At 32.3% G+C, this 22,531-nt stretch overlaps 2 protein-coding genes across 2 annotated transcripts; both read left to right on the plus strand.

Annotated features, from left to right (window-relative positions):
• The first annotated feature begins 507 nt into the window (after positions 1-507).
• On the plus strand, positions 508-10,680 carry eEF5 (eukaryotic translation elongation factor 5). The gene is made up of 4 exons (XM_080170100.1): positions 508-1,359; positions 1,766-1,884; positions 9,448-9,536; positions 10,390-10,680. Exons 1-4 carry the CDS (start codon positions 1,280-1,282, stop codon positions 10,576-10,578), a joined length of 477 nt encoding a protein of 158 aa, XP_080026226.1. The 5' UTR covers positions 508-1,279; the 3' UTR covers positions 10,579-10,680.
• Positions 10,645-22,000, plus strand: LOC145326724 (E3 ubiquitin-protein ligase UHRF1-like). The gene is made up of 13 exons (XM_080170099.1): positions 10,645-10,786; positions 11,668-11,829; positions 14,025-14,071; positions 14,775-14,819; positions 15,235-15,306; positions 15,788-15,841; positions 16,603-16,678; positions 17,741-17,817; positions 18,092-18,180; positions 18,923-19,018; positions 20,858-20,946; positions 21,402-21,508; positions 21,616-22,000. The coding sequence occupies exons 2-13, from the start codon at positions 11,769-11,771 to the stop codon at positions 21,724-21,726; spliced, it is 924 nt and encodes a 307-aa protein (XP_080026225.1). The 5' UTR covers positions 10,645-10,786; positions 11,668-11,768; the 3' UTR covers positions 21,727-22,000.
• Positions 22,001-22,531: the final 531 nt, after the last annotated feature.

Here is a 22,531-nt window from a genome sequence, read left to right on the forward strand (position 1 = left end):
TCTCCCCTTAATTTGCTATTTGAAGCTTATGAATAGGGGGAAATGACAATATGAAAATTTTCAACTAGTTTTTATAGATGTCAAAATCAAAAATTAAAACTGAACAATTTTATCGTTTCTTGAGTTTGATTTTTCAAATATGATAAAAGTGAAGGAAAATATGCTAAGAGAAAAATGTGTATTGTTTACAATGCGCAGTAAGTGCCGCAATTAATTTTGTGCCTTTTCACAGAGGTACCATATGTACATTTTTTTTAGGTATAAGTAAACTAGTCATGAAAAAGCCTGCTTTATTCATATAATATATTATCAAATTAAGATAAAAAACAGTGTACACTAGGATACCTAATTTTTTCCAGTCTAAGATCAAGTATACTGAGTTATCTTTTATTGTTTCATAAGTTCCTTTTGCATTATATAATGCATACGACGACCCTGTTTGGAACCTTAGAAATTCGTCAGCTGACATCTATTTACCTAAAAACGTGCTTCGCGCCAAATCCGGTTATATTTTCCCGATTACCGTTCTAATCGGTCAGCAGGTTATTTTAGTATTAATATTTTATCCTTTTAGAAGCTAAAGGTTTGGTTTTCTATTATTTTTTTTTATGGTTTTGTTATGTTTGACGTCTAATGTTAGGGTTGTCTATTTTTTTTTATAAACTGTGTACACGTGTATTACTTGACCGGTTGTCTGTCTGTCTGACTTTTTCTTGAAAAATTTCCATGGAAAGTGAACGCATTTTAGTTCCTTTGTTTTTTTTATAAATCGAGTAAAAGTTCTCCATTTATTTACAAGATTTTGCTGAATATGTTTAGGGTGTGTCCGTTGCTTCGAGGACATAAAACCTGTTTTAAAGAATGATTTATTTATATGTAGTTGAGCTACTCTACAATGTAATATCTTTTTTTGTCCGTAATTAACTTTATGATGAAACTTAAATCTCATGTCGCAATAACAAATTTTCCCATAACAAGAATTTAGTGTTTATTCACTTTGTTGGTATATATATTATTCGTGCTACTAAATGTAACATAATTATTTATAATTAATATTTGCTCTTTTTTCTCTTTTGTCTATTTTTCTATCCAAGAATTTTGTGATTCGCTTCTAATGGATGTTATCATCCCTGTTAACTTTTAGTCACAATAATAACTTATATTGCATGTGAAAGGTAATTATGCATGATAATCTAAGTTTTCTACGGGGAAGCAATTTAACATTAAGCACAATATTGACATAAGTATTTTTCAGAAAGTTCCCTTAAAATCCTTTACAATGGCTGATGATGGACATGATTTCGAGCAAGGAGATTCTGGAGCTTCCGCCACCTTCCCCATGCAGTGCTCTGCACTCAGGTTAACTATAGACGTTAATTTATAGTTAAAATTTGTCATTCTTTTTACTATCAAGAGGGGGGGAAAGTTTTTTCACTTATAAATTTGAAATGTAGTAGATTTTGGGGTTGATAAAGGTAGTCTCAAAGTGTAAAAATTAAATTTTAATAGTTTTATAGGTAGATCCATTAAAGTAGATATTTTACAAAAAAAAAATGAATTAGTGCCTGAACGGCAAGTGCTAACCCGTCCTCCCTCAATTTCGCCTTGTTCGATAATAATTATTTGTGTAATTAATTTTTGCATTAACTGTTTCCCTTACAGAACAGCATTTTTAAGCTTGATATATTTTCTTGTATCGAAGTTTCATTCTGATAAAAGATCCTTAAATATTATCTTTCCTTGATTAATATAATTATCCTTTTAGGAAGGGAGGTTTCGTCATGATCAAGGGACGTCCTTGCAAGATTGTTGAGATGTCAACCTCTAAGACTGGAAAGCACGGTCACGCCAAGGTTAACTTGGTTGCCATTGACATCTTCACAGGTCAAGCTTTTAAAAAAAATTTATAATGTTCAGCTTCATAATAGCCAGGAAGTGCTTATTTTTGTAATGACTAAGATTAAAGAGGTGTATATTTTTCCCGAAATACATATATCGCCTCTAATATAGCTTGTACAGTTTGGGTTCAAACCCCTAAATAAGTTTATATAAGTACTTCCTGTTAATTTTAGAAAATTAAAACTTAAAAATAAAAGTTTTATTTTGTTTTGTTGCTGACTGAAATTTTTAAATATTGAATTTTGGTATAATTTGTTTAATACCTAGGTAATATACAAATAATTTTCTTGCTGAAATTTGCATTGAAAGAAGTAATTTAAAGATCTATACAATATTACTTATCAAATAAGGATTTTTAATGTAATGTAAAAAGTAAGCTAGACTTGCGGACACACATTCCTTGTCTTAATTACATAGTTTTTGTTTGACCTAGAAAATTATTTACTTTGTATTATATATTTTAGTTTTTTTTCACATGTTAAATAAAATAGCATTTCCTATAAATTATCTATTACCTGTATAAACCTATAACCAGCGTTACGGAGCCGTATGTTTTTGGTGCGGCTCCGCGGAGCCGTCTGCGATGATGGCGGCTCCGGATTTGGCTCCGGCTCTGACCTAAAATAAAGAAATATTTTATTCCCACGTCTATTTCTGACTTTTGAAGGTTTTAAAAGTTAAATTTTGTTACAAATTGACTTATAAAGCTTAAAAGGGACATTTTTACATGACAAAACAGAGTTACCAAATCATATTTTACTAGCTACTAACTAAAAAAAAATAGTTTAAAACCTACCCAGGACCTATAAGAAGCTTCACTGTAAAGAAGAAAAACATCGGTTAAGAGTTTAGCGAGATCCTTCGGGACAGACAAAAAACGCTTACTACTTTATATTATAGGATTAAAAATCTCTTTATTTATCTAGTCCGGCGCCGTTTTTTAACGAAAATTACGGCTCCGGCAAAATATGGCAGCTCCACGGCTTCCGTCTCCGCGACACTGCCTATAACTACGTTCCGTTGCTTTCAATGTTTAGTTTTAATATTTTTTGGGGGACAATTTCTCTTGTAAAATGCCATGCCGTTTTAGTATTTAGAAAAATCCATTTCGTTTAGTAATGCTCACCCCTCCCCCACACAATAAGAAATTTGAACATTTAAAGTAAAAAATATCAGATTTTCATAAAGTCTAATTGATTTGTCATTTTTTCACCAAAGCGCTTCATGGTGGAGCATGATTTTTAATATTTAATATGGTTATAATGCAGTGTTTGGGAGTCTTCATATTTTGTTGGAGCCGTAATTTTCGTTAAAAAACTGCTCCGGGTTAGCTAAAAGATATATTAATCATAATTTTTTAACTCTGTTGTGTCTTGTGCAAATGCCCCTAGTTTTTCCAAGTCTATTTTTATCAAAATTGAACGTTTAAAATCTTTAAAAAAAATATGTTAAGTTTCTCCTTATTTTAGGTTGGAGCCGCACCAAAATGAAACGGCTCCGCAACGCTGTTAAGATGTTAACTTTGCCTTTAATTCGTCAAAAATTGCTGCCCTCAATAAAATATATCTGATTAGCATTAGGCAAGAATATAATGCTAATGATATTCTGACAAAATATTTCCTTTTTTTTATTTATTATCAATATTGCTACGCTCCTAAATGAACTAATGTTCCTTTCTTAAGAATCATAAGATATTAACTAAAATTGTACTGGTACAAGCAGGGTTTCTTATCCGGATCCGCAAAAAAATGCGGATCCGGATCCTTGGACTCAAAAAAATGCGGAAAAAATGGAAAAATCTACCTAAATTTATATAAAATCTCAGACATTCTTTTGATGAGAGCCAATCTTTAAGGTTTAGGGTCAGACTTAAAAATTAAAAGTATTTTTGACTTCGAATTAAAGAATAAATATTTTTTGAAAAGTTTGGTGATTTTATTTTTATTGCTAAGGATCCGGATCCGCACTGACCAAATTTGGAGGATCCGGATCCGCAAAAATCAATGCGGATCCGAAACTCTGTGTACAAGTTATCCAGGAATAAGGTATAACCAACAAGCAAAATAAATCTAAAATAATATTTGCACTGCGAATTTTAAAAGAAAAAAAGTTGACCCTTAAAATTCCACCTTGAAGTGATACTTTTCTAATAGTTTATAGTCCACTAAGTCGTAAGCAGTAAAAATTAAAATCCATTAAGTCCCTTCTAACGAGATATTGGCAACTTTTTGCACACATTTTCGCAAACGGCAATTATTTCCTTTATTTGGAGTTTTGGTTAATAACATTTTCATAAAAGTTTTCAGTAATAATCATTTAAGATCCATTGTTGAGAAGAAATGACTGAAAAAGTGTGTTTCCATGCAAAATAAGCTTAAAATCTAATGAATTTAAAAATTAGCGATTTAATAGTAAAAAAAAATATTTTTAACTTTTTGATAGCCTGAATATGTTTAATTTAGTTTTTTTATATAATCTATTCTTTAAAAAGACAGGCATATTCTTTCAGATTTAAAAAAAATAAAAAATCGGAATTAATCAAAATTAATCTAAAGCCTTTAAAAAAATACTTTTGATATTTTTAACCTATATAATCAATAAAATCAATGGAAAATAAAATATTTTTATAAAACAAACTTTTAGAAAAGGTTTAAGATAACTTCATAAAAGTAGCATTTAAGTAGGATATTTTTCTTGTCTTTTAAAAAAATGCAAATTAAACATAGTTAACGACTATTTAATTAGCAAGAATGGTAAAAAAATATTTCCATAACTGCTTAAACCTTTTTGTGGCCATGTTATTTACTTAAACAGAAATTCTATTTTGTCAGAATTATAAAAATAATGAAGTATTTTCAAAAAAGCTTGCAAAATAAACGTAATTTTATCAAACTTCCTCAAGGTTTATTGAGTGTATTGTTGTAAAATGTTAATTATCAAAATAAAATCTTCAATTTACAACGTTTAAAACACCTAAAAGTAAATTCTAAACAAAATTAGATTTATTTCTAGATTTAGAGTAGCTGCGCTACTTAAAAAAAACATCTAGTATTAAAACCAATCAGCTGATCAAATTGCTATAGACATCATTTGTTGGGTTGTTATTAACTGAAACATTTATTTTCTTTTTAATTCTAAAACGATGCTTGCCATGCTAAAAACGCTACGCCCCCAGCAATCATTATGGGCACTAGAATTTAATCCCCTCTATTTTTTAATTTAAGTTTCACAAAAAAAAATTTTGTGCAAGTCCCCTGTGTTATTGTGAATTTCCGACCTTAAGTAAGTCAAGGTCAATTTCCGCTTCCTTCACCCTTTTATTTAACAACCTTTGTTTTTAGGTCCTTTTTTACTTAAAAATTTCAAACGGCTGTAATTTTTTTATTTTTAAAGCTAGAAGAAAATTTTTTTTTTTGCAGAAAATGTTTATTTCATTTAAATTTTATATTTGAAATATCAAAACCTAAGTTTCAGCGGCCGCAGCTGTACTTGGCAGCTGCCAGCCGCCGCAGTCGGCGGTCGGCGGGAAAACGGCGGCGGATCTTTATGAAATTTTAATACATTATGTAGACACTTAAGAAAAGCTTAAGTTGAAAATTTGAAGTCTCTAAGTCAAAAATTGCGGCCACAGGAGCATTTTAAAGATTTCTGGAGACCTGAAGGATCAGGTCCTGCAGGATCAGGTCCTGCAGGATCATACCTGGAACCTGAAATTGACTTGAACACCTGTATTTAATATAAGGATGTACTACTAGAGGATATTTTAGTATTTTGGTAAGATAAAATGCTTTGTTTAAATCAAAAACAAATTTTTGTTCTTTACCTGGATGACCCTGCCAGGTTTGCTGGCATCCTGTGCCCGCCAGGATGGAGATATTCAAAAAATTCCAACTCTCAGTTATGTGTCATACCCATACTTAAAAAGTCAAGCAGTTTGGGCTCTTTATCTTTCACACACAGAAAATGAGATAGAAAAAACCGGACCGTTAAGGGTTTATATTGTGGAAATAAAACCGGATGGGGGGGCGTTCAACGCCCCCTCCCCCCCCTCCCCGACCGTTAAGGGTTTATATTGTAGAAATACCCTTTCCCAAAATGGTTATAAACATGGCCAGGACTATATAAAACCATATCTGTCTAGCAGTTAGCGAGATCCTTTGAGACAAATAGATAAATAGACATCATGTTACTGTTATATAAGGATAAAAATCAAAGACACCCAAGCTTTATTTTGGGATTCAAATTAAAAAAAAGAGTTATGCGACAGGTTTGTGAGTAAAATGATGAACGGAGTATCAAAATGCAGTTTCACACTAACTTTAAACTTATATTGTGGGATCAGAACAAAAATTTTAGTATTATTTTTTTATGAACATTCTTCTTATTAATATTTTTGACAAACTGAATTTGTGATATATTTTTATTCATGAAAGTACCCCCTTGCAAAAATTTCAGAACAAACTAACATGCTAAAATTTATGGGGTTATACTTTGATCATTGTCAAAATAAAACATTTATGACAACAACCATTAGTAGCAAAGCACAAAAAATCTTGTAATGGTCAAATGCACAAAGTGAGAGCAGATGTTAAGTTTTCTTAACAAATACAAATGAGAGGAGAGAATATGTTTATAAAGTGTCTAAAGTGTAATGAATACTTTTCATGGAAATAATCTTTATATACACATTATATAATTTTGATATGTTTTTGGTATGAATTTTTGTAATATCTATGTACCAGTTGAACATTATTAGCCTCTTTTTTTAACTTCTCTTCTATATTCTACAATGAATGTTGATAGCAAAGCTACTGTATAATTTTGATTGTCCCTTCTTCCTTTAGGGGAAATGTAACCAAATGGGGAACTATTTTAGGTAGCTTTTTATAAAATAGAATTTAAAAAAAATATCTCTAATTCAATTGGTGTTTAATACAATGCACAATTAGAAATTATAATGTATATATTAAACTTTTCAAAATTGTTTAGCTTGTTTATCTACCATGATTTTGTGCATAAATGTTAGCTTTATAAAAAACCAATTACTATTTATTGCAGTATTTACGAGAATGGCTATTTTCCTTTTCATTCAGTGTATAAAAGATAAAAATACTATATTACCTTCCAAGTTTCTGTAAAATCTTTTTTTTCACGCTTTAAACATCAGATAAACAAATACTCAAACTCATTTATTGTCTTAAAAATATTAGTTAATTTTTAATAATTATTTTCATACTAGAAGTACATTAAATAATGCTTTTTATGGGCGTTGAACGATTCCCCTTCCCCCCCCCCCCCCCCCCAGTTTTTTCTTTCTCATTTTCTGTGTGAGAAAGATAGAGGGCTAAAACTAAATGACAAATAACTGAGAATTTAAATTTTATAAAGCCTCCTGTGACCGCAATTTTTGAATTAGATAATCAAAATTTAAACTTAAGCTTTTCTTATATGTTCACATAACATATTTAAATTTCACAAAGATCCACCGCCGTTTTCCAGCCGACCGCCGACTGCGGCAGTTGCCAAATACAGCTGTGGCCGCTGATATATTTTTAGATTTCTAATATAAAATATTAATAAAAAATAAAATAAAGGCAGCCGTTAGTAATATTTAAGTAAAAAAAGGACCTAAAAACAAAGGTTGTTAAATAAAAGGATGAAGAAAGCGAAAATTTACTTTGACTCACTTATAGTCGGAAACACAGGGGACATACACAGAAATTTTAAGACCTCTAGCTCTAATAGTGGCTCAGATAATAGGGGAGGGGGCGTTAAACACCACCCCCTCATCCCAAACCGATAAAGATGCGGCAAGGGGCCCGACTGTTAAGGGTTAAGTAAATTATACAATATGACATTTAGTCAAATTTCAAACAAATATTTTTTCATTAATTAATTTATAAAAATCAATATTATAAATATGAACTCACAAAGAGACGTTGTATGTTATCATAATACATTTAGTCTGCTATGTAAAACAAAACAAATTTTTTTCTTCTTTCATTGCAGGGATGATTCTCGTACAAAAAAAAACAAAAAAAATAAATTATTTTTAATTTAATTTGATATTACCGTACAATACTTTTTTATATACAGGGTGGGGCAAATAAGACCGGACAAACTTTAAACGGCCATAGCGCCAAAACTACTTGACCAATCAGGACGTTTGACCACACTATAAAAAGCTTCGGTAATGACCTTTTAGCACAAAAAAATCTTTGGAAGAAAATAGACGTGTACAACGAGCTGCCCGCGCATATGTTCAACAAGGCAGATTCCAAATGCGCCGGTGCATGGTTTAAACTGGATTCTCGACTAGGGCCCACTAAATCTGACCTCAGCCCATCTGTAGGTGAGGTAGAGTTATGCAACTTGCTGGGGATACTGTCAGATACATAAGTAAGACACTAGAAAAGACTAGAGCTCTCTATCTGAAATGACTTGGCCGTAGTACTCCAGCAAAGTGAAACGGGGCAGATTTTGAGATATAAAAAACGTCAAAAACCTTGAAAATTTCTCGGTTTTTGACTTCACGGACCCATATTGAACTTAAAAACTCATTTAAGACTATGGGTTGCGCTACAACCCTAACTAAAACTTCATGCCATTTCTAAAAAGGTAAGAAACGTCGTTCTAGCTCAACTGTGGTCCAAATAAGAGCCTCCGTGTATAAGGGTAGCTTGAAAGTTGGGCGACTTTGGATCCTGCGGTTACTCACGTTCCTAAGGAAATGTGGCCTCCCAGCAGCCCGATCTTAATTCAATGGAATTTTGGGCCTGGGGCTACTTTAAAGCATGCACTAATAGACGTGCCAATGCCAAAAAGACCTCCCTCATTGCCACTATCAAGGAGAACTACGCCAGCTTGGACAGGTATATTTTGACCTGGACCTGCCGGCGGTTGAGGAGGCGGGTAGTTGCGGTGATTAAGGCTGGCAGCGATTTTATTAAATAATCTATTAGTCATATACCTATTTTGCTTTCCAGTTTTTAAAATTCAATAAAATCTTTAAAATTGACGATTTTATGTTCATTTGTTTAGAAGTTAGAATTTGTCCGGTCTTATTTGCCCCACCCTGTACATAATTAAGAAATATATTCATAACATCTTCACCTGTCATAAAGACGACATATAAAATCAACATCCTGATAAGGATATTAAAGTTTATGTTAAAAATTTTCAAATTCATTTTATGCTTAAGGAACGAGAAGGAATTGAATCTCAACATTAACTTGTTATTTTGCTTGTATATTTATCATATTTGTTTACAGTTTATTGGTAAAGTTTGGTAATACTTTATTTCGAGTCTATCATGCAGTGTTTGGGGGGCAAGTGGAGAGGTCGTCAATTTTACGATGTGTTGCCCCCCCCAACAACAGCTGAAAAACACGTATAAGTTCCGTGATTTTCTTCCGAATTAATTTCGTTATTGGTATGAGCTGCAAGTTATCTTTTTTTACACAGCTGATGTGTTTTTTAGAGATATTTTTTTTAACACTGAAACTTCTTGCATGTTTACCTTTGCCTAATGTTATTTTCTTTGTTTAGGCAAGAAACTTGAAGATATCTGTCCATCCACCCACAACATGGATGTCCCTAATGTGAAGCGCCAGGACTTCCAGCTTATTGGAATGGATGTAATATACATTTTTTTTTCTTTAAGTAATGCTCTCGTCTCTATAATAACCTTTGTTAGTTCGTTCCTTTGAAACTGTTAGGGGATTAACCAGAGCTGGATCTTTAAATCATTTCCATGGTGCGCGGAATGCGCCGCTGTGATTGGCTGAAATTTCGCGCTGAATGCGCCGCTGTGATTGGCTGAAATTTCGCGCGGGGTGGTTCAGCGCATCATTGAAATGATTTAAAGATCCAGCTCTGATAAATTATCACTAAATTTTATTTTCATTTTCTGTCAATTAGGCTAAGTTTTTTTTGTGCAAATTAAATGTGCCTCCTACAAGTAACTTCCAACTGTCCAAATTTACTTGTGACTGATAAATAGTTCATTTGTGAGAAAATCAAAGCTCCTGTCTAATAAATCTATTAATTCACTGATTTATAAGAACATCTTTCCACCCTGCTCAATTTATTTTAAAATTCTACCAAGGGTGTATATTCTGCACAAGATTCATTTTTTCCCCGGCTCCAAAGTGTTTCATTACCCCCACCCCCATTTTTCTCATAGGATGATGTGGAATAATGTTATCACTTTTATTCATTTTTTACCCCTTCCATTTAGCAGGGGATCCCATTCAGAATACACACCCCTGTATTATTTTTTGACATATTCCCTTGATTATATTGTCGTTTACTAGATCATTGAATTTCGCCTTTTATCAGTTTTTCGCGCACTAAAATTTCGTTGTCCAATGCAAAGCTTACATGAAAATTGTTGAACAATCTGTCCATCTGTTTGCGAGATTTGTGTGCGATTAATTTATAATTACAAGCATTACTTTGTCTAATGTTTATATTCTTTCTTATGTTCAGGACGACTTTCTCTCTCTTATGGACGACAGCGGTGATACCCGCGAGGATCTGAAGTGTCCCGAAGGTGAAGTCGGAGATGAAATCAGGTCCGCCATCGCTGATGAGAGGGACATCCTGTGCACCGTGCTGTCCGCTATCGGCGAGGAGTGTGTGATTGCCACTAAAATCAACACTGCCGCCGATAAATAAGCAATCGGCACAATGTCAATTTCTCGTGTGTTTTATATATTAAACTTAATTGATATTGTCCTTTACTTGGAAGTTTGAAAAAATAAATCTTTTCTATTACAACATTTTTTGCTTTTATTTTAATTTTCTAACTATGTGATGATAATTTCTATATTAACATTTAACCATTATATAATCTTTTTATTAAATTAATAAATGTTTATAGCTGGTTAATCCAAACAAAAATATTTTTTCTTATTTTGGAATGAATGTTTTTTTTTCTCAATCCTTTGTTTGGAGGTTAGGCTTAAAAATCATTTAGCGTTATTGTTACATATTTTGAAAGAGGGGAGGCGGATGTGCCACTTTTTGAAACCAAAAGTAAAACCTGCATGATCTCATCCCATAAAAGTTATAACTCTAAAATTCGGCACAGCAGTTGCTTTTGTGGAGAACAATATGGAACTGTGAAAAAACGGCGGCGAAACCGCCGTATTTTTTTCGCCTATTAGACAGTTCTTAATTATCTGAGATAAACTTTTTTTCCCGTACAAATTTTCCGTATATTTTCACGTGAAAAAAATTGCAAGTGTTAAATCTTCGAAGTGTCAAGTGAAAATATAAGCGAAATTTTTATGAAAAAAAGTTCATCATAGGTGATTGAAAATTGTCTATTATGGCAAGAAAAGACAAAAGAAAATTCGGCGGGAAGCGAATGGTTCTGCCGCCGTTTCTTCAGTTCCATATTGTTCACCACAATAACAACTGCTGTGCAGAATTTTAGAGCTGTAACTCTTTTGTGGGCTGAGATCATGCACGTTTTACTTTTGGTTTCAAAAAGTGGCACATCCGCCTCCTCCCTTTAAATTAGTTTTCATCTCATTGGTTTAAAATAGTTCTGTGGAGATTTTCCCATTGTTGAATTTAAAGCCATCGAGAAGGGTCATAGACAATTTACAATATAAGCCCTGAATGATATTAAATCTTGGAATATCGTCACTCTTTTTTTTTTATAATCTTCTACCTAACTTTTTTTTTTGAAGCTGTATGATTGATTCTACATAATATACTGGTGATCAAATGAATGTTTTTAAAAACTGGATTATTCAGCTATAAACCTTAAACTTCAATTAAATGAAAGAGGCAAAATTGATCGTTCCAACGCTTGTATGTGCTCTCTTAAGTTTGCTTTTTCAGATTCTTGAAAAAAAATGTATATAAACCTGCATTTATATTTGGATCCTGGTCAAATAAAGAAGGTTACTCTACATGGTACGTGTTCATAAGGGTTTGACCATTGGAAGTAAAATAGGATCTATATATCAATAATAAGTCACGTGTTCTTAATTGAGGCAGGAATGAATAGTTTACCTATTAGTATAATCCAGCTCTCACATACTCTGGCTTACATTTTTTGGATACTTCAGTTGTTGATTCAAACTGCCAGTGTTTTCAACCTAATTTAGAATAAGTAATGTTGAAGCATCATTGGGAAGGCATGTGAAATTTGTTGCCAAATTTGTCTTATCCCTTCAGATCAATTTTTAGAAATCACAATAGAATTCATATAAACCTATTTTATGAAGTACAGGGTGTTTTAATAGAAAGTTTTTTTCTAAATCTTAATTATGCACAGAAAATAAAACAAATGCTTTGTATATTTGGAAAACTATTCTTGGACATTTATGTTTCAAATATTTAAAAGTGATTTTTTCAACAAATTATGCCTTAATAATTTTTGAAGATGTACGGATTTAAAGATTGTGGAAAATGCATACATTTTTAAAATTCAAATTGCGCGGCTTGTTTTAATAGTAGAAAAACGTCATGCATAACGTTTTTACTATTAATACAAGCCGCGCAATTTGAATTTTAGAAATGTGCGCATTTTTCTACAATTTTATATCAGTAAACCATCAAAAACAAGACATTTAGAAAAACCGGTATTTAAAGCAAAATTTGTCGAAAAAATAATTTTTAAATATTTGAAACATAAATGTCCCAGAATAGGTTTTTCAAATATATAAAGCATTTTATATAATTGTTTTATTTTCTATGCATAATTAAGATTTGAAAAAGAAAACGTTTCTATTGAAACACCCTGTAGAAGTCAAAGCCCATAGACGCTAGTAGTATAGATAATATGGCCAACTTTAAATAAATTCCATTTAATCTTCAGTAAAATGTGCTTCAATGTTACTTTTTTTCTGTCTTTCCTCTATATACAATAGGAGTAGAATTGTTTTATTTTGTGTATTTGTATATTCTAGGAGGATACATACGACTGTAAAATACACTTCATTTGTACTAACGTTATCTTGCTCGTCGGCTTTAAAAGTTTGGGTACTTCTATTGAATTTATTAGGTTAGTTTCAAATTTTTTGATCAATAATTTTAATCTGCAGAAGTAATAAGTTAATTGGGGATGGTTAACTATGGATCGTCCATTGTCTTATCCCTAAAGATCCCTGGGTATATTAAGCCAATCAATCATGACATTTTACTATGTAATTTTCGAAGCAATTCTTTGATGCATTGATGCAACTTTTATATTTGTTTTATCTTTAAAATTTTTATTTCTAATTGATATTTATTTTTAGAGCTAAATCATTAAACAGAAGTTTATGAGTTACAAATAATTTTTATTTTATTAATATGTTTGAAAAATCTAGAATTAGTGAGCTTCACTAGTATCAACTTGTTTATTACGTTGTTACTGTATTCTTGTATTGAGCATATTTTCACACCTTGTTTAATTACATAATTTGTTTAGCGTAAATTACTTCCTTGCCATTAACTTTTGAACTAAAGGCTAAACTCCACAAAAAGAATTACGCCAATAAGTTTTAATTACGTTTCCTTTGGTAATTTATATAAACCTACGAATTGTGCAATTTTCAAAGGCTCTTTTCATTAATTTAAACAGGTTAGAATTGTCCTATCGATTCCAAACTTTGCATGATGATTCATGTAGTAGTTAGGTACAATTTAGAAAGCTTAGCAACTCTATAATCAATACCAGAATGTCCGTACGTCCATTTTAAACATGTCTATTTTTTCTTTTTTGACAATAAATATTTGTATGTTAAAATAATCCGATTCTTATGATTTTTTGAAAACTGATTCCTATTACAACAAGATGTTATGTTAAAAGTGAAGCATCTCTATAAACAAGTCCCAAAAATGTAAGTATGTCCTTAACAGTATCATCTATTTATGCAGTTTTGTAACAAATTTACTTACAATATTGTTTGTACTTATGCATTAATATTCTGCTAATTCAGTTCTGACAATCTACAAGTGTTAATGTTTGTTGTCCTTTCATTTCAGAACTTCGCTTTTATGGATGTTGTCATCCTTGTTTCATAAATAATATATACTTGATCTTCATTGATAAATAACTACGAGCATTCACAGAATTGAAATATCAATGCTTTTGTATAATAATATATTTTATTGATTTCTAGATTTGTCCAAAACACTGAAGATCACAGACCTACAACAAAAAATTGAGGTAAATAAAAACTCAGGGAAGGAGGGGATATTAGACTGTAAATAATGTTGGTATTTAGTTTTATAAACACGCTTCTTTTTCGTTGGCTTAAAAACTTTTGGTACTTGTATTAGTTCTTATGTGGTTAGTTCAAAATAGTAGTAAACTTTCTAAACTTTTTCATAAATAATCAACAAATGCGGTAATTTTCCTCATCATCACATAGGGATTTATCGTTCATTGCCCTATACTCCATAGTACCGGCCTGTAAACACTAAATTGAAATCAAAATTATCTTGAAGTATATTCTGATTACCATAAATGTTAAATGCACGCCTTATTGAAAATTCACGCGAATTATTATTGAGCTTTTCAGACTATTTGTAAGACTTCTTTTGCCATTTATATAAAATTAATATTGGTTGATAGAAACTAGCTGTGTCTAGTTTTTTTCTATCAATAATTTACACCTACAGAAAACCATATACAAAAAATCTTTAATCTGGGGGAAATTCATTATATAAGAATGATTTTATCCTTAATAACCTATGCTCTCAGTCCAAAGATAAAGCCTATACACCAGAGGTGGAATCTTAAAAAAAATTGCCCCACTAAGCGATTAGATTTTTTTTTTAAGAATCCACCTAAGGTTTACGCAAATGTGTCAAACTTCCCCCCTCCCCCTTGTTTATAAAAGTAGTTTTCTACCAAATCATTTTCTTAGGACGAATATGGTGTTCAGATATCACAACAGAAACTTATCCATAAGGTACAAATAAGAAGATAATTGTACGGCTATCATAAAAGTCGTTCGTATAAGATAAAGTAACTAGATGTTTGTTTGTAAGTTTGTATACACGTAACGAAGGATATAGCCCAGGAAAGGGTTGTAACTTTTTTGGAAGGGGTTGCATTCATTCTCCTTTAAAATGCCTAAAAAAAATTACCATTAAAAAGAATAGATACCCAGTGGTATCACGTCTTCTTTTAGTACCTAGAGAAGTTATTCTTTAGCTTCACTTTGTCAGTCCGTAACTCTATGCGCGAAATGTTATTTCCTCGGGTTATATTTAAAATAGAATGATTATTTTTGTTACGAAGTCGAAAAACCTTACCAAAGAGTTCCAGAGTTCCAAATAATTCCAGTAAATACCTGAATTATGATAAAAACTAATCTTGTTAAGGGAAAGATATTGTCTGGGAAGGATGGAGAAACTCTCTACCACTACAATGTAAACTATAACGAAACAATACAGGTTTGTATCTAGTAGCCTATCTATTTATTTTATTATTTGTCCTTAGTGCATTCAATCATCCCAAGATATTTTAATTCATTAATTGCACGACCTTTGTCTTGAAGTTTGAACTGTCCATTTTAACGTCTCAGGATCGGAATGATCCATACTCAAACCCGACACCACCCTAACGGGCTTGCTACCGTTTACGCTAGTAAGGCGGGTCGATAGAGTAGCTTCTCTATTAGTAATGTATTTTCAATTCATCCCTATTTATGTCCTAATAATAGGTAACTAACTTCTTTTTTTTTATGTGCAAAGTAAAATAAATTAGCTCTGTTAATGAATTATAGCATATAAACTTAAACAGTTTACCTACTATGTTTTACAACGAGCATATGATACATTACTTAAAATTTTAGTCGCCTAACTATAGTAAAGCTTTGCTGACAAAATAATTATTTTTTTTCTGTTATTTATCTATTTACCTTTTTTTCCTTAGGTACATAAAAGAGCAGTATTAGGAGCACTAGAAAACACACCAGTAGATTCAAAGGTATTAATTTGGTTCATTTTTTACTTTTAACCGTAGGTATTGCATTTTTTTAGTGAAATTAAGGGGGGGGGGGAAATTTTGAAAATTGAATTTTGGGACTTTCCCTCTAGGGGCTAGTGGAGCAAAAGACCCCCCAAACACTAAAATTTTAAGTTATGAGCTTATTTTTTAAGATTTAAAAAATCAGCTCGATATCTTTAAAAATAAGCTCATAACTTAAAATTTTAGTGTTTGGGGGGGTCTTTTGCTCCACTAGCCCCTAAAGGGAAAGTCCCAAAATTCATTTTTCAAAGTTTTACAGGTAGATCCAATCATATAAGAGAGTTTACAAAAAGAATTAGGTTGATAACTATAAAAACAAGCCCAAACGGCCAGGCCAAAATTTGATACTGAATTTTCATTTCCTATAACTGTACAAACTTCCACCCCCCCCCCCCCTTACGTAATATTTGTGTATTTATAAATATAGATTTAATCTATTCATAGGGATACTGGTCATTTGCTAACTGCCAGATCCCGTTACGTTCTGGGTTCTAAGACTATAAATTTGGATTAAAACGTTAAAATTATGCATCGTAGTTGCTGTAATGAGGTAGAAACTGGAACTGTGAATACACGGCGGTCGAACTGCCACTGCCGTCGGAAAACCCCTATTTCTAGCTGAATGTATTTGCAATATCTCGCCAAATAAGACGATAAAAATCATTAGTTTACATCCTTTTTTTCAAATCCCGTAATGTTTACAATTTTCTTGATAACAGGAAGAGAAACCCAAAGAAGAAGTGAAAGAAAAATTAACCGACTGTGATAGCAAACTTTATGAGATTGGAGATTTAGGTAAACAAATAGAGTTATTACCCTAGATGCTCCATCTGATTGTAACACAAATAGTACCTAGGTAATGTCTTTATAAAATCACTTTATTACCAACCGCTAACTAGTCATTTTGGCTATATAAAACACAATATAGAACATTAGCAAAGGGGGGAGGCGGATGTGCCACTTTTTGAAACCAAAACTAAAAGTCAACAAAGGAACTCAACTAAAAAAAGAGTTACAGGTCTGAGATTTTGCATAGCAGTTGCTTTATAGAGGTACAATATGGAACTGTGAAGAAACGGCGGCGCAACCGCCGAAAACCGCCGTTTCCCGCCGAATTTTTTTTTGCAATTTCTCGGCGGTTTTCGGCGGATGCGCCGCCGTTTCTTCACTGTTCCATATTGTAACCCTATAAAGCATCTGCCATGCAAAATCTCAGACCTGTAACTCTTTTTTTAGTTGAGTTCCGTTGACTTTTAGTTTTGGTTTCAAAAAGTGGCACATCCGCCTCCCCCCTTATTAATCTAAAACACAGACATCACTTCATATAAGATAAAGTCTGCGTTGCTGCAATTATAAACCCAATTAGAACCATATCAATTAAGTCAAATAAAGAAAGAAAAAATAAGAATCATTAAAACATATTAGGTAATTTTATTGAACATAAAATTAATATTAGATAAAACACTTATAAACAGCTATTGTGATACCATCAGACATCAAAAAATGTTTATTCATATTTTATTGGTTGAAACGAAAATATAACTGCTCTTTCTTACCAATGTATACATTCTCTAACCAAAAATGTATTTCGATTAATCGTACATTGTGGTCCTAATGTTCCAATCAAGTGAATGAGGACAAAAAAAAATAGGGCTTTTACTCTTAGGATGGTGGCGGTACCATCTCTCAAAAAAGATTACAAATTTCCATAGACCTTAGGCTTAGGCTTTAAAAAGCTGAGCAGTTGGCGAGATCTTTCCATACAGATAGACATCCTGCCTCCACTATATAAAATAATAATTTTATAATCTTGAAAGTCTCTGCATATGAATGTTGTAATTCATTATTATTGTTTAGTTGATGTTAAAGACTGCGATGCATCATCCCAAACTATTGGAGCTTACTTTGAGGCCAAGATAGTCAGAATAACAAAGGTAAGGGGGGCGTGTTTGGTGGTTGGCATGTATGCAATACAAAAGTCCTTTTAGTTCTTGTCCGTCTTGTTAGATTTCTCTTGGATTTACAAAAACATAGCACTTGCCCATTGCTCGAATACCTGTGTGTGTGTGTGTGTGTGTGTGTGTGTGTGTATAGCCATAGCTTCTTAGTGTTAAGTAGTCATGGAGTAGGACTAGACACTGCCAAGAAACAAACAATGAAATGTTGAAATTTTTGGGTTCATTCTCTTAATTCTTATTTAATTATTAGAACACAGAAGAAAATGTAGAAGAAAACAGCGATGGTCTGAACTACCATGTTGTTTATGATAACTGGCCAAACGACGATACTGATCATAGGTAAAAATATATTACGGCGATTTCCCTCTAAGCGCCTACTGGAGCAAATAAACCAATGCCCCAACTCCACCCCTTTTATATTCTTTAAAATCATAACAATAAGAAAGAAAAGATAAAGTAATCATATATTTGGGTTAGCCTAGGTTAGATTATTTCGAATAAGTTTAATTGAGGTGTAGGATGGATATTAGGAAAATGTAGTATGTAGCACTCTATTCCTCGTTCCAATCTTGAGTTAAAAATTGTGTAGTAAAAAATCTCGTCCCTTTTATTTTCCATTAAACTTTCCTCCCTCCCTTACTATTTTTCAAAGATATCCTGGTCCTTTTAAAATATAGAATGAAATAAGGCCTTTTTAGTCTGTAAAGTTTGCTCTTACTTTATCTCTACTAGTTATAGGGAAGGCAGGGATGGTTCATGAAAATAGCATAACACCAACCCAAGAAATTTTTAAAGCTTCCCTGGAAAGTACAATCTATTCGAACTATCAATATAATATTATTTTGTCCCAAATTTACTCGATAATATTAAGAAATTCTATGGTCGAATGTATTTAGAATTTAGGTACCTTTTTACAAGTTAAGAATAATTTTCTTTCTCGTAAATTGTTTGGCCCCAAATAAAATCCAAAAGATTTGTTATCCAAAAAAACTAATATTTATTCTTTCTTTCAGAACTTGTTCAGTGTATCCAGTAGAGTGCCAGCTATTCTGCAATCTCTAATGAAAAACTTTTATTTCAGAGTGTCCAACCTAAAACTTCGTCCCCGAGCACGCGTTCTTATTAAGGTTGACAAATTGGAGGAGGGGACCAAAGTTCTTGTAAACTATAATCAGGGGTGAGTGATAACAATAGTTATTTATCGCATCGTATTATAAACAGCTTTCCACTGATATAAAAATGTACAATTTTAAGATTAAAACCAGTTTTCTTAGCCCCGAGATGTGGAAGGCACGGCTCAAAAAATTGGTTTCATCTTATGTACATTTTTATATTCATAGAAAACTGGAATACGATGCTGAACTTAATTTTTCAGTATGGCTGAGAACTGGTTCAAATCCACCGGATAATAATCTGTTTCGAATGAATACGAGAAATGTTATTATTAAATAATCTTTTCCACATTTGACGGATGTTCTTTTTAGACATATTCTGGTTTGTACGTCTATCTATAATTACCCGGCTAGCAGCGGATGGGAGCATTGAAGCTAAAGGGCCGGGGGAATGCTGTTGTCTCGTCGTTTTGTTAATTCAAGTTTTGCTCATTTTTAGAATTTTCTTACTATTATGGCAGGGATGTATATTCTGCATGGGATCCCCTGCTTAGGGGGGGGGAAAAAAATAAAAAATAAGTGGTTGGAGGGGAAAAAAATGTAAAAATTAAGAAAACTGAAAACATTTTTTCCATTTCGCCCCCCTCCTTGGTTAAAAAAACTAAAAAAATGTGTGGTAGGAGGGATAAAATAAATGAAATATAGAGTTCTTTAAATATTTTTCTATTTCCCCCCCTACTTTTTCAGAAAAATCTAGGGGGGAAAAAAAATAAAAAATTTTGTAGCAGGGGAAAAAAAATAAATCTTGTGCAGAATATACACCCCTGTATTATGGGGAATAACGTAATTATCTCCGCTGCTATTAAAGATATACAGCTGAAGAATTTTGTAAAGAATCCTTCCTCTTAAAGTATTAAGCTTTTAAATCAATTTTGTTTGTCGGTCGTTGGGTCATTTTTTTGCCTCTTTATGAGACTGAATTATTAGGTATTACTTTTGAGCGTCTACGCTATAAATCATTTGTCTATTTGTACGTCTTTATTGGTTCATATATCGCTAATTATGGATGTTATTATTCTTGTTTTGTCATATTCTATTTCTTAGCTGATATTATCCGACTTTCTTAATTGATAGAATATTGATCTTTTTTACGCAAATTAATGATGGTACATCTGTATAATTATGAATGGTAGACAGGAAGCTTTTTTACACGTTGGGTGTTAAATAGAGATTTGTTTCCTTTGCCATGTCTGTAAATATGTAACGCATGGCAAATATACGTGATTTGGGTTTTTTAATATACAACTGTAATAGTTTCCATTAATTTTTTAACTTCTGACTCGTGTGTTAAAAATAAAAATCATGACAATTTTTAACTTGAATTATTTTATCTAAAATAAAACTATTTTTGTTATTTAAAATGTTTACTTCAATTTGGTTGTTCGGTTTTTTCCACCCAATCTCGGTACAATTGACAAGGATTCTGCCGAACAATTCTTTAGGGCGTTATTAATCAAACCCTTACCTAAATATTTTTTTTCTTGAATTAATTTAGCCGCTAGTTTATAGGTTTACTAGCGGCTACGCCCCCTAGAGGCCTCTAGTGGCACTTTAAATGTTTTTGTTTGTTAAAGTTAATTTTTTTATGTACGATACCTCTCTATTTGACGTTGAAGTCTCCCATAAGTTTTTAAAAAAATTTCGATTTTTTTGTCATTTCTCTTGGGAGGGTGGTGGTACCCTCCCCCAAAATAGTTATAAACCTTCCCGGGACTTAAAAGAGGCTACCCTGTTAAGGAGAACCCGATCGGTTCAGCGGTTAGCGAGATCCTTCAGTACAAACACACAGACATCCTGTTACTTTAGTATAAGGATTTTTCAGTAAGATATTTAATTTTGTTTAGGGATGCCACAAAAGTTGGAGAATGGTACGCCGCTCAAGTGGAAGAAATAAATCCACGAAGAAAAAAACTTATCTGTACACTCTTTGTAGGTAGGCTGCTCAAACGTTATTTAATAATAAGTTTGGCAACATTCATAAGTAGCATAGCATAGCCCATTAATAAATAATAACTAGCGGCTACGCCCCCTAGAAGCCTCTAGTGGCACTTAAGGTAGAATGGGGAAAAGTCGACCGCATCCCATTTAATATTTGAGTTTCAAAAGAGTAAAAAAAAATATTTTTTGGGGGAGGGGGGGGGGGTGAAGACACCCTCCCCAAAAAAGTTTAAAACCTTCCCAGGACCTATAAGAAGCTTCACTGTAAAGGAGATCAATATCGGTTCAGCGGTTAGCGAGATCCTTCGGGACAGACAAAAAACGCTTACTACTTTATATAATAGGATTATATATCAAAATGGCCGAGGGCACAATTGAAACAACAGAAAGGAACTCAACATAAACAAAATTGAAAGTGTTTCCATATTTATACTTCTAATATATTTACAGGAGTTGATAATGTCCCCCTGCCGAACACTGAAGTAACCCAGCTGGACCAAATATTTGTGCTGGAGGAGCCCGTACCTGTCACCTCCAGGGATGTAGATATTAGTAAGGTAACTTGTAGCGCAGCTACTTATAAGAAAACATGAAAATCTTGTGTAAGATACAAGTAATAATATATCCAGTTTGCCCGTAGACTTACTTGGAATTCCTTTTTCAGGCGATGAGTTCAACAAGCATTAAAAGAAAGCACACCATCGAATGTGAAGATTGCCAGGAAAGTTGGAAAGTTTGTTTAAATTATTTATATCCAGCTTTGAGCCATCTTTAGTATTTTAATTAGGGGGACAGGTAATCTTTTCCCATCTTTATTTAAGTTTATTTAACACATTCACTTATTTTACTTTAACATTAATCTTTTGATGTATAGGCTATTTGATTAATATTTAAAATGAACAATGTTTGGTAGAAAAGCTTTGAATTCAATTAGGTAAGGGACAAATTATAATGGAGAAATGTTATATATTAGTTTAGTTTAGGTAGGTATGTACTCAGAAATAAAATAAACAAAAGAAAGTATTTTAAAATACAAATCTACTATACATGTCACTGTGGGCTAGAATTGAATCAAGACAAAAGTAAGTGCCGAGCCCTGGGACCTATGTATGGTGAAAATAGACATAAAACCATGATGATTCCAGGTAAAACCAAAATATTTCAGCGGGGGCTTTTTGAGAAAATTAGATTTGAAAATTTCAAGTTCAATTTTCACCACCTAGGAGTTGCCGTATAATCATGACAAGAAAAGCAAATATTATTTATTTTAAATTTTGAACAACTTTGCTTTTATAAAGTTCTTCATAAAACCACTCCTGAAGGGAGTTAATAAATGGCCATTTTTATCACTTGCTTTGCAAAGGTCACAAAAATTCAGCCTAAAATAAATCATATATAATATATATAGAGGTTTTAAGAAGGACTTCATAAAAGCAAAGTTGTTCATTATTTAAAATAGATAATATTTGCTTTTCTTGTCATTATTTTGCGGCAACTCCTAGGGGGTGAAAATTGAACTTGAAATTTTTAAATCTAATTTTCTCAAAAAGCCCCCGCAGAAATATTTTGGTTTTACCTGG

Source organism: Acartia tonsa, chromosome 8 (assembly GCF_053477335.1).
Source record: "Acartia tonsa isolate MP-2025a chromosome 8, ASM5347733v1, whole genome shotgun sequence".
In the NCBI taxonomy this organism is placed as follows: domain Eukaryota; kingdom Metazoa; phylum Arthropoda; class Copepoda; order Calanoida; family Acartiidae; genus Acartia; species Acartia tonsa.

What these genes read in the sequence shown, in the direction of transcription:
- eEF5 (XM_080170100.1), top strand. Translation starts at nt 1,280, where the DNA reads ATGGCTGATGATGGACATGATTTCGAGCAAGGAGATTCTGGAGCTTCC. An exon ending in TGCCATTGACATCTTCACAG is followed by an intron (nt 1,885 to 9,447) that starts GTCAAGCTTTTA and finishes TTCTTTGTTTAG; the next exon opens with GCAAGAAACTTGAAGATATC. An exon ending in TCCAGCTTATTGGAATGGAT is followed by an intron (nt 9,537 to 10,389) that starts GTAATATACATT and finishes TCTTATGTTCAG; the next exon opens with GACGACTTTCTCTCTCTTAT.
- LOC145326724 (XM_080170099.1), top strand. Translation starts at nt 11,769, where the DNA reads ATGTATATAAACCTGCATTTATATTTGGATCCTGGTCAAATAAAGAAG. An exon ending in AGATAGTCAGAATAACAAAG is followed by an intron (nt 17,818 to 18,091) that starts GTAAGGGGGGCG and finishes TTTAATTATTAG; the next exon opens with AACACAGAAGAAAATGTAGA. An exon ending in CTTGTAAACTATAATCAGGG is followed by an intron (nt 19,019 to 20,857) that starts GTGAGTGATAAC and finishes AATTTTGTTTAG; the next exon opens with GGATGCCACAAAAGTTGGAG.